Raw genomic sequence first — 12293 nt, forward strand, 5'->3', positions numbered from 1 at the left:
GTGCATAAGTATTTGCAATTTTTATATCTTCTTCTTGGATTGATCCCTTGATCAATATGTAGTGTCCTTCTTTGTCTCTTCTAATAGTCTTTATTTTAAAGTCTATTTTGTCTGATATGAGCATTGCTACTCCAGCTTTCTTTTGGTTTCCATTTGCATGAAATATCTTTTTCATCCCCTTACTTTCAGTCTGTATGTATCTCTAGGTCTTAAGTGGGTCTCTTGTAGACAGCAAATATATGGGTCTTGTTTTTGTATCCATTCAGCCAATCTGTGTCTTTTGGTGGGAGCATTTAGTCCATTTACATTTAAGGTAATTATTGATATGTATATTCCTATTCCCATTTTCTTAATTGTTTGGGGTTCGTTATTGTAGGTCTTTTCCTTCTCTTGTGTTTCTTGCCTAGAGAAATTCCTTTAGCAGTTGTTGTAGAGCTGGTTTGGTGGTGCTGAACTCTCTCAGCTTTTGTTTGTCTGTAACCGTTTTAATTTCTCCATCAAATCTGAATGACATCCTTGCTGGATAGAGTAATCTTGGTTTCAGGTTTTTCTCCTTCATCACTTTAAATATGTCCTGCCAGTCCCTTCTGGCTTGCAGAGTTTCTGCTGAAAGATCAGCTGTTAACCTTACGGGGATTCCGTTGTGTGTTATTTGTTTTTTTTCCCTTGCTGCTTTTAATATGTTTTCTTTGTATTTAATTTTTGACAGTTTGATTAATATGTGTCTTGGGGTATTTCTCCTTGGATTTATCCTGTATGGGACTCTCTGTGCTTCCTGGACTTGATTAACTATTTCTTTTCCCATATTAGGGAAGTTTTCAACTATAATCTCTTCAAATATTTTCTCAGTCCCTTTCTTTTTCTCTTCTTCTTCTGGAACCCCTATAATTCGAATGTTGGTGTGTTTAATGTTGTCCCAGAGGTCTCTGAGACTGTCCTCAGTTCTTTTCATTCTTTTTTCTTTATTCTGCTCTGCAGTAGTTATTTCCACTATTTTATCTTCCAGGTCACTTATCCGTTCTTCTGCCTCAGTTATTCTGCTATTGATCCCATCTATTTTTCATTTTATTTATTGTGTTGTTCATCATTGTTTGTTTCATCTTTAGTTCTTCTAGGTCCTTGTTAAATGTTTCTTGCGTTTTGTCTATTCTATTTCCAAGATTTTGGATCATCTTTACTGTCATTATTCTGAATTCTTTTTCAGGTAGACTGCCTATTTCCTCTTCATTTGTTAGGTCTGGTGGGTTTTTATCTTGTTCCTTCATCTGCTGTGTGTTTTTCTGTCTTCTCATTTTGCTTATCTTACTGTGTGTGGGCTCTCCTTTTTGCAGGCTGCAGGTTCTTCCCATTGTTTTTGGTGTCTCTCCCCAGTGGCTAAGGTTGGTTTCAGTGGGTTCTGTAGGCTTCCTGGTGGAGGGGACTAGTGCCTGTGTTCAGGTGGATGAGGCTGGATCTTGTCTTTCTGGTGGGCAGGTCCACGTCTGGTGGTGTGTTTTGGGGTGTCTGTGGACCTATTATAATTTTAGGCAGCCTCTCTGCTAATGGGTGGGGTTGTGTTCCTGTCTTGCTAGTTGTTTGGCATAGGATGTCCAGCACTGTAGCTTGCTGGTCGTTGAGTGAAGCTGGGTGCTGGTGTTGAGATGGAGATCTCTGGGAGATTTTCACTGTTTGATATTATGTGGAGCTGGGCGGTCTCTTGTGGACCAGTGTCCTGAAGTTGGCTCTCTCACCTCAGAGGCACAGCACTGACTCCTGGCTGCAGCACCAAGAGCCTTTCATCCACACGGCTCAGAATAAGAGGGAGAAAAAGTAGAAAGAATTAGTAGAAGTAGAAAGAAAGAAAGAAAGGACGGAGGGAGGGAGGAAGGAAGGAAGGAGGGAAGGAAGGAAAAAAAGAAAGAAGATAAAGTAAAATAAAATAAGAAAATATAATAAAGTTATTAAAATAAAAAAGTGATTATTAAGAGGAAAAAAAACGAATGGATAGAACCCTAGGAAAAATGGTGGAAGCAAAGCTATACAGACAAAATCTCACACAGAAGCATACACATACACTCAGAAAGAGGAAAAGGGGAAAAAATCATAAATCTTGCTCTCAAAGTCCACTACCTCAATTTGGGATGATTCGTTGTCTAAAGGGGGGAAGGAAGGAAAGAAAGAACGAAGATAAAGTAAAATAAAGTGATTAAAAAGTAATTATTAAGAAAAAATTTTTAAAGCAACAACAACAAAAAAAAAACGGACGGATAGAACCCTAGGACAAATGGTGGAAACAAAGCTATACAGACAAAATCCCACACAGAAGCATATACATACACACAAAAAGAGGAAAAGGGGAAAAAATAATAAATCTTGCTCTCAAAGTCCACCTCCTCAATTTGGGATGACTGGTTGTCTATTCATGTATTCCACAGATGCAGGGTACATCAAGTTGATTGTGGAGCTTTAATCCGCTGCTTCTGAGCCTGCTGGGAGAGATTTCCCTTTCTCTTCTTTGTTCTCACAGCTCCCAGGGCTCAGCTTTGGATTTGGCCCTGCCACTGCGTGTAGGTCGCCGGAGGGCGTCTGTTTTTCCGCTCAGACAGGACGGGGTTAAAGGAGCCGCTGATTCGGGGGCTCTGGCGCACTCAGGCCGGCGGGGAGGGCGGGGCACGGAGTGCGGGGCGTGTCTGCGGCGGCAGAGGCCGGCGTGACGCTGCACCAGCCTGAGGCGCAACGTGCGTTCTCCCAGGGAAGTTGTTCCTGGATCCCGGGACCCTGGGAGTGGCGGGCTGCACAGGCTCCCCGGAAGGGGGTGTGTGGATAGTGACCTGTGCTCTCACACAGGCTTCTTGGTGGCGGCAGCAGCAGTCTTACCGTCTCATGCCCGTCTCTGGGGTCCGCGCTGTTAGCCGCGGCTCGCGCCCGTTTCTGGAGCTCCTTTAAGCAGCGCTCTTAATCCCCTCTCCTCACGCACCAGGAAACAAAGAGGTAAGAAAAAGTCTCTTGCCTCTTCGACAGGTCCAGACTTTTCCCCGGACTCCCTCCCGCCTAGCAGCGGTGCACTAACGCCCTGCAGGCTGTGTTTACGCCGCCAACCCCAGTTCTCTCCTGGCGCTCTGACCGAAGCCCAAGCCTCAGCTCGCAGCCCCGCCCGCCCGAGCGGGTGAGCAGATAAGCCTCTCAGGCTGGTGAGTGCCGGTCAGCACCAATCCTCTGTGCGGGAATCTCTCCGCTTTGCCCTCCGCACCCGTTGCTGTGCTCTCCTCCGCGGCTTTGAAGCTTTCCCCCTAAGCCACCCGCAGTCTCCGCCCGCGAAGGGGCTCCCTAGTGTGTGGAAACTTTTCCTCCTTCATGGCTCCCTCCCACTGGTGCAGGTCCCGTCCCTATCCTTTTGTCTCTGTTTATTCTTTTTTCTGTTGCCCTACCCAGGTACCTGGGGGTTTTCTTGCCTTTAGGGAGGTCTGAGGTCTTCTGCCAGCGTTCAGTAGGTGCTCTGCAGGAGTAGCTCCACGTGTAGATGTATTTCTGGTGTATCTGTGGGGAGGAAGGCGATCTCCGCGTCCTACTCTTCCGGCATCTTCCCGGAAGCCTCCTAACATTTCTTGTAAAGTTGTTTTAGTGGTACTGAAGTCTTCTAGTTTTTGCTTATCTGTAAAGCTCTTTATCTCTCCCTCAAATCTGAAGGATAGTCTTGCCAGATAGAATATTCTTGGTTTAAAGTTTTTTTTTTTCCATCAGTTCTCTCCCTTCTGACCTACAGGGTTTCTGCTGAAAAGTCAGCTCATAGTCTTATGGGAGGTCCCTTGTATGTATCTAGCTGTTTTTCTCTTGCTGCTTTTCATATTCTCTCTATCTTTAATTTTTTGCCGTTTTAATTATAATGTGTCTTGGTGTGGACCTTTTTGAGTTCATATTCTTTGAGACTCGCTGTTTCCTGGAACTGAATGTCTGTTTCTTTTCCCAGGTTAGTGAAGCTTTTAGCTATTATTTCTTCAAATAAGTTCTCTACCCCTTTCTCTTCTCCTTCTGGAACCCCTATAATGTGAATGTTAGTGCACTTGACGTTGTCTCAGAGGTTCTTAAACTTTCTCATTTTTTAAAATTCTTTTTCTTTTCAGGTTTGGTATTTCCACTACTCTGTCTTCCAGTTCACTGACTGTTCCTCTGTATTTAATCTGATGATTCCTTCTAGTGTATTTTTTATTTTTATTGTATTCTTCACCTCTGTTTATTTTTCTCTACAGTTTCTAACTGTTAAACTTCTCACTGTGTTCATCTATTCTCCTGAGTTTGTTGAGCATCTTATGATCATTATCTTGAATTCTTTATGGGTTAGATTGCTTATTTCCACTTTGGTTTGTTCTTCTGGGGTTTTGTCTTTTTTCTTCATTTGGAACATATTCCTCTGTCTCTTCATTTTGCCTAATTCTCTGTTTATTTCTATGTAACTAGTAGGTCACTTAGCTTTTATGATCTTGGAGAAGTGGCCTTCTGTCAGAGACATTTAATGGGGCCCAGCAGCACCCTCCCCTCTGCTCACTAGTGCTATATGTTCTGGGGGTGTCCTCTTTGTGGGCTGTGTGGGCCCTTCTGTTGTGGTGGGGCTGACTACTTTGGGTGTGTGGTAGGTGGGGCTGGCCCCTGGCTCAGTTGGCTGCTGGGCCTTGCCTTGTGTGGTGGCTGCTGGCTCACTGGTTGTTGTGGCTGAGTCTACGATGGCAAGCTGCATGTTCCAGGGGGTCCTGGCGCTGGTGCTGGCTTCAGGGGCTGGGGGTACCTGGTGGTGGTGGTGGTCCAATACCAGGTGTGCTGTTAAGCCCCCTGCACTAATAGACTAGAGAGAGTACTCCAGAATGGTGCTTACCAGCACCATTAGTGTCCTAATGGTAGAATGAGCTCCCCAAAATGGCGCCCCAAGTGTTTATGTCTGTGTGGGGAGTCCCAGTTCCCTCTTACCTCTCAGGGAATCTCTCCAGGATCAGCAAGTTTGTCTGACCGAGATGTCTTTCAGATTACTGCTTCTTCATTGGGACTTGGAGTGATGGAGATTTTGTGTGTACCCTTTAAGAGTGGAGCCCACTTGTCTCTCACATATGCAAACCCCACTGGCCTTCAAACCCAGACATTCTAGGGGCTCGTCTTACAGGTGCAGGACCCCTGGGCTGGGGAGCCCAATGTGGGGCTTGGACCCCTTGCTCCTTGGGGAGAACCTCTGTAATTGAGATTATCTTTCCGTTTGTGGGTCATCTACCCAGGGGTGTGGGTCTTGACCCTACTGTGTCTCCGACCCCCTTAGCCATCTCATTGTGGTCCTTCGTTATATCTTTAGTTGTGGAAAATCTTTCTGCCAGTTGTTCTCATAGATGGTTGCTCTGTAAATAGTTGTAATTTTCCTGAGCCTGTGACAGGAGGTGAGCTCAGTGTCTTCCTATTCCACCATCTTGGCCACACCTCTGTGGATAGTTAATGGTTAATGAAACAATATATACACTTGGTTTAAATTTATATTGAGCTTTGTGATGGATTTTATGAAATATTGAAACTGTTTTTAGAATAAGAGGCAACAAGTAAAACGCCTTGTGTTACCTGACATACATTAAGTGCCACGTACTGGATAGTGTTTTAAGTACTTTAAATACACTGACTTTTAAAATCAGTACAACAATGTGATGAAGTTGGTAATGTGATCATCCCAGTCTTATATATGGGGAAAGTTAAGTAACAGAGAGGTTAAGTAACTTGCCCATGGATTACCCAGCTAGTAAGTGGCAGAACTAGTATTTCTCCAAAGCTCATGCTCTTAACCACTCAACTATCCTGTCTCTATATTGCTATATTGGTAATGACTATTATGGGTCAGACCTTGAATTCTCCTTTGAAGGGTTCATAGTATAAATATCAGAGGCATGTAAACACATAATCATAATTTGATAGGGAAAGGCATAAGGGAATAAAGGTAAAATTTCCTTAACTTGGTTCTTCTGTCTTTATGTTTTTTGTTTTGTTTTGCTTTTAAGTGAGACTGTATTCCAGCTACATCAGTGGTTCTCAGCTGGAGGCAGTTTATCCCATAGAAGACATTTGGCAATGACTGGAAACATTCTTGGTTGTCACAACTTGGCAGAGGGGAAGAATGCAACTGGCAGCTAGTGGGTAGGTGCCAAGGATGCTGTTAAACATCCTACAAAGACCTTCGCAACAAGTAATTACTTGGCCCAGAATGTCAATAGAGCCGCTACTGAGAAATCCTGTTTTACATATTTCTATTTTGTGTACATCTTTCCGTGTCAGTACGTACCTTTAATTCCTTTTAGTATTATCTGACTTTGGCTTCATCAGTTTGGGCTGTTGTAACAGAGTACCATAAGCTGGATGGCTTAAACAACAGCTGTGTCGGTGCTCACAGTTCTAGAGCCTGGTAAGTCTAGAATCAAGGTTTCGGCAGATCCACTGTCTAATGAAGACTCTTTTTGGCTTGTAGACAGCCATCTTCTCATTGTATCCATGCATGGCATAGAGGGGAAGTAAGCTCTCTCCTGTCTTTTCTTAAAGGGCACTAAATCCCATCTTGAGGGCTGTATCCTTATGATCTAATTAACTCCCTAATTACCTATCTCTCTTTTTTTTTAATTTTATTTTTGGTTGCACCAGGTCTTAGTTGCCGCAGGCAAACTCCCTAGTTGTGGCTTTTGGGCTCCTTAGTCGCGGCTCACCAGCTCCTTTAGTTGCAGCACGTGTGCTTCTTGGTTGCAGCCAGTGGGCTTCTTAGTTGAGGCCAGTGGGCTCCTTAGTTGCAGCTCGTGGGCTCCTTAGTTGTGGCATGCAAACTCTTAGTAGCGGCATGCATGTGGGATCTAGTTCCCTGACTAGGGATCGAACCCCACGTCCCCTGCATTAAAAGGCATATTCTTAACCACTGTGCCACCAGAGAAGTCCGTCTCTCTTTTTTTAATTGAAATATAGTTGATTTACAATATTATGTTAGTTTCAGGTACATTACAATACAGTACATTATAGGTTATTACAAGATACTGAATATAGTTCCTTGTGCTATACAGTAGGTCTTTGTTCTTCATCAGTTTTATATATAGTAGTGTATACCTGTTAATCCCATACTCCTAATTTATCCCTCCCCCACCTTACCCTTCGGTAACCATAAGTTTGGTTTCTGTGTCTGTGAGCCTGTTTCTGTTTTGTAAATAAATTCATTTGTATTAATTTTAAGATTCCACATATAGGTGATATATAATATTTGTCTTTTACTTAGTATGATAATCTCTAGGTCAATCTGTGTTGTTGCAAATGGCAATATTTCATTCTCCTTTATGGCTGAGTAATTATTCCATTGTGTATGTATATACACCACATCTTCTTTATCCACTCCTCTGTTGGTGGGCACTTAGGTTGCTTCCATGTCTTGGCTATTGTAAATAATGCTGCTGTGAACATTGGTGTGCATGTATCTTTTTGAATTAAGAGTTTTCGTCTCTTCTGGGTATATGCCCAGGGGATTGAGTGGGATTGCTGGATCATATTGTAACTCTATTTTTAGTTTTTTAAGGAACCTCCCGACTGTTTTCCATAGTGGCTGTACCAATTTACAGTCCCACCAACAGTGTAGGAGGGTTCCATTTTCTCCACACCCTCTCCAGCATTTATTGGTAGACTTTTTGATGATGGCCATTCTGACCGGTGCGAGGTGATATCTCATTGTAGTTTCGATTTGCATTTCTCTAATAATTAGTGATATTGAGCATCTCGTGTGCCTGTTGGCCATCTGCATGTCTTTGGAGAAATGTCTATTTAGGTCTTCGCATTTTTTGATTGTGTTGTTTTTTTGATATTGAGTTGTATGAGCTGTTTGTATATTTTGGAAATTAAGCCCTTGTTGGTTGCGCCATTTGCAGATGTTTTCTTACAGTCCATAGGTAGTCATTTTGTTTTGTTTATGGTTTCCTTTGCTGTGCAGAATCTTATAAGTTTGATTACGCCCCATTTGTTTATTATTTTATTTCTTTTGCCTTGGGCGACTGATCTAAGAAAAAATTGCTGTGATTCCTATCAGAGAATGTTTTGCCTATGTTCTCTTCCAGGAGTTTTGTGGTATTACGACTTACATTTAAGTCTTTAAGCCATTTTGAGTTTATTTTTGTGTATGGTGTGAGGGAGGGTTCTAACTTCATTGATTTACATGTGGCTGTCCAGCTTTCCCAGCATCCACTTGCTGAAGAGACTGTCTTTTCTCCATTGTATATTTTTGTCTCCTTTTTCAAAGATCAATTGACCATAGGTGTATGGGTTTATTTCTGGTCTCTCTATTCTATCTATGTGTCTTGTTTTTGTGCCAATACCATGCTGTTTTTTTTTAATAGCTATTTTTTAATTTTTTTGTGTGTTACGCGGGCCTCTCACTGTTGTGTCCTCCTCCGTGGAGGAACACAGGCTCTGGACGCGCAGGCTCAGCGGCCATGGCTCACAGGACTAGCCTCTTCGCGGCATGTGGGATCTTCCCGGACCGGGGCACGAACCCATATCCCCTTCATCAGCAGGTGGACTCTCAACCACTGCGCCACCAGGGAAGCCCCTACCATGCTGTTTTGATTACTGTAGCTTTGTAGTATTTTCTGAAGTCTGGGAGGATTACACCTCCTGCTTTGTTCAGTTTCCTCAGGATTGCTTTGGCAATTCTGGATCTTCTGTGGTTCCATATAAATTTTAGGATTATTTGTTCTAGTTCTATGAAAAATGTCATGGGTAATTTGATAGGGATCACATTAAATCCATAGATTGCTTTGGGTAGTATGGCCATTTTAACAATATTCTTCCAGTCTAAGAGCATGGGATGTCTTACTGGCAAAGAAGAAGAGCATTTTAGATAGGAGGTGAGCAGGTACAAAAGCATAGAGGAATAAAGCTCATAGGGTAAGCGGGAACTCTTGAGTTGTCACAGTTGAATTTAGGGTCAAAGTGGCAGAGACAAGGCAGACTACTAAATAAAAACTTATTTTGCATATTTTGAAAATAATGATAATTTTATTTCATTATTTGTATTTTCTTCCCTTAGATCAAGAGCACTTAAAAAATATTCTCATATCTTAATTATCATTTTTACATGATATAAAACATACAATGAAAAAATTATCTGTTGCGTATAAGGGAGGCAACATAGATCCAAACAGACAAAACATTTTTGGGATATGGGTGGATATATACAGCTAAAGCAAATTCAACATTAGGCGCATCAGTATTATGTACTCCAGTGCTATACACAGCTTCAATTAAAGGCTTCACTTCAGAGTATGGCATGTGAAGGGGAAATCCAGAGAACTGAAGGAAAGCAAAACAAAATTTTTAGTCATTAGTGAACGTGAAGTTTTCACTGTATTTTTTCCCTACGTAAGTACGTACAGTTCTTAATATTCGTAATAGGAAGTCTTCCTTTTGGATCTTAAAGTCATTTATTTAGTTTTGTTTTCCTGTCCAGCTATATATTAGCAATATAGAAAATGGAGAGAGGCTAAATGTCGATTTTTGTTTTAGTTGCTAACATACTGACTTGGTGTTTAAGACACCTGTTAGTCACCCAGCCACTCTCCACTGTTTCCTTCTTTCTTCCTAATAGCCCCAAGTTTGCATAGAAACCCGTGCAATTCCAGGCACCTAGGTTAAGTTAATACCTTCTATCCCTTTGGCCTCAGTGTTGATCTACAGAAAAGAATGTATAATCTAGGAAACTTGAAAGGGATAGTGGCACGCAGATGCTCTTTCCTGCTCAGAGCAATATGTGTGCAGATGTGAGTCCTGCTGGGAACTATTCCAGCCATTTGCTACCACAAGAAAAGCCATCCTGTGGGTGATGCCGCCACATGGAGGAGGGCAGAGTGGGAAGACTTGCAGACATGTGGTATAGCCCTGATAGCTACTCACCCCTAACTTTTACCTAAATAAGCCCATAAGTTGTTAATGTTCAAGCTTGCTTGAAGTAAGTTTTCTGTTACTTGAATTGAAAACATCCCAGCTGAAAAATGAGCCTTATAAGGTAAAGGTAATTTTTAGTCAGTGAGTAGAATTAAATGTACAACTTGATTTCATACTGTTTAGCCAGTGAGGCTTACTGTTTTAGTTTGAGACTACTTTCTAGGTTTTAGGATCCAGATAAAGGATGTGAACACACAGCACTACTGACAGGCAGTAGAGAAAGCCTATTAATGAGAATTTTTCTTAGCAGTGAAAAGCAATTAGTATAAAATATCCTTTAAAAAAAAATCTGACCAAGAATGGTTGGTTTCGTCTTTATGCTCAGTTGAGTCTAACATGATTTAGCCAGATATTTTCATTTTATTTAATGCTCTTGCAATTTTATAAAAGATACTATTTTTCATAGGACCCTCCTACAAAAAAAGGTGGTGTTTTGGCTTTATAGAGGCATTTTGCTCTTTAATGGCAGGTTCATTCTTGAGATCTGAACTTCTAATCACAGTTTTTAGTCTGTGCTGCTTCGTCTGTGTACTTTGGGGAGTAATTTAGGCATTTTGATTCCAAAAACCCATAGTACTGAGCAATTTCCAATTTGAAATGAACTACTTACCCTGTAGTCTCCTAGCTGTTTCAGCAGTTCTGCTCTGTGGTCGTCTTCCACATCTTCTCCATGATTTCTTTCTAATAGAGGCAAGAAGTGACGCAGAGTAGAGGTACAGTATCTATTCCACCGAGTCAGATGGCGAGGCCTCCAGTCCATGATTTTTTCTTTTAGTATTTTTTCAATCCTGTTTATAAAAGATAAGTTCCATTTTTTGGTGACTTGACTTTTCCCTTGTAAACAAAAATAAAAAATAGTATTCTGAAACTTATTAGAAGAAACAAGATTTTTGGGGGGAATTTGTTGTTCTTAGGATCCCAAATAAGGCTGTATTTGAAATTTGCAGTTGAGAGTAAATTGGTATTTTTTAGTAATAATACCTTAAAAAGGGTCACATTTAATTTTGTGCAGCTTGACATGCTGCTCTTCACACAGCCTGAGACAGTAGAAAGGGCACACAGGCTTTGAAACTAGAAAGGTCTGGCTGGGCTCAGAAGCCCCCTTTAACACTTGACAAGTATGTGGACCTCTCTGAGCCTCAGTTTCCACACGTGTGAAACTGGGGAAATAAGTTCTATTTTACAGCATTATAAGTATTATTGGGGCTCAAATAGGCTCTTACTAGCTTTGTACATGTGTTAGGTTTTTAAAATAGCTGAAGTTCACTTAAGCACTAATTGGACAAAATAGGCATATTTAAGCTGAGGGTTATGATATTGTCTGAACAAGACCCATAAATAACATGACGTTGAACTCTAATCTGAGGTAAAGTTTTTGGAGAACTACCTATCATTGCTGGATTTCACTGCTGTATGTCTCACACCATGCTGATGCTAAAGCCTTCTTTTGAGCCTTGGGATTTAGAGATCACATTTGTACTTTGCATCTATAAACATGAATTAAAGTTTAATTGCCCAAATTATTTTACATTGATCCAGGTGGAAAATTGTTTAGTTGGATATTAACACTCCTAGTGACAGACTGCATATGCATTTATGGATATCAAGTGACCTGTCTTGTAGTTCAGCTGCAGCCACTTTGTCGGTGCGCTGGTAAATTAGCTCTTCTGGCTATAAAAGAAAAAACAGTTCAGGAATTTTAGAAATCAGTTACACTTAATTTCAATAGCTATACATCCTTTCCTAAATTTTTTTTAAAAATTATGAACTCTCAGACATTCAGTTAGTTAGACATCGAGGATAATGTAACAGATGCAAATATACCCAAGACCTACTTTAAATAAAGCATCACAAATTATAATGCTTTGTGGTTCTTTCTCTGTTTTATCACCCTTTTCTGTCACAGAAGTAACCATGATCTGAATTTGTTTTTTAGCACTCTTTCATTCAACATATACTGAATACCTACTGTGTGCCAGGCACTTACTTACACAAGTGAAGGGGACAGAGCTGTGAATAAAATCCCTGCTCTCATGGTGTTTACATTATAGTCAGTGGAGATAGGCAAATTAGTGAAATGTGTTTATGATTTAACTACAGATGTATGTATCCCTAAACAATATATTGTACTGCATGTTTTCTGAAATTTATGTAATAATTTTATACTGCAAACATGCCAGTTTTTCTCCCTTAACATTATATTTAGAATAGCAGATACATATTTTCAGTGTGCTTACTAATATTCATGAATATTAATTCATTTGTGTACTATAAAATATTCTACTATATACCATAATTTATCTCTTCTGTTGTTCCAGTTTTAGGCTTTTGCA

At 40.9% G+C, this 12293-nt stretch overlaps 1 protein-coding gene across 1 annotated transcript in view; it reads right to left on the reverse strand.

The window, feature by feature from the left end:
* Positions 1 to 9046: 9046 nt before the first annotated feature.
* Positions 9047 to 12293, reverse strand: part of CC2D2A (coiled-coil and C2 domain containing 2A) — a 135461-nt gene continuing 132214 nt past the window's right edge. Inside the window, exons 35-37 of the mRNA XM_082653861.1 lie at positions 11573 to 11631; positions 10571 to 10748; positions 9047 to 9309 (exon numbers count right to left, since the gene is read on the reverse strand). Coding sequence (XP_082509987.1) covers positions 9121 to 9309; positions 10571 to 10748; positions 11573 to 11631 — 426 coding nt within the window. The 3' untranslated portion in view covers positions 9047 to 9120. The remainder of the gene's footprint in view (positions 9310 to 10570; positions 10749 to 11572; positions 11632 to 12293) is intronic.

This window comes from Grampus griseus (assembly GCF_964374135.1).
Source record: "Grampus griseus genome assembly, chromosome: 4".
NCBI lineage: Eukaryota > Metazoa > Chordata > Mammalia > Artiodactyla > Delphinidae > Grampus > Grampus griseus.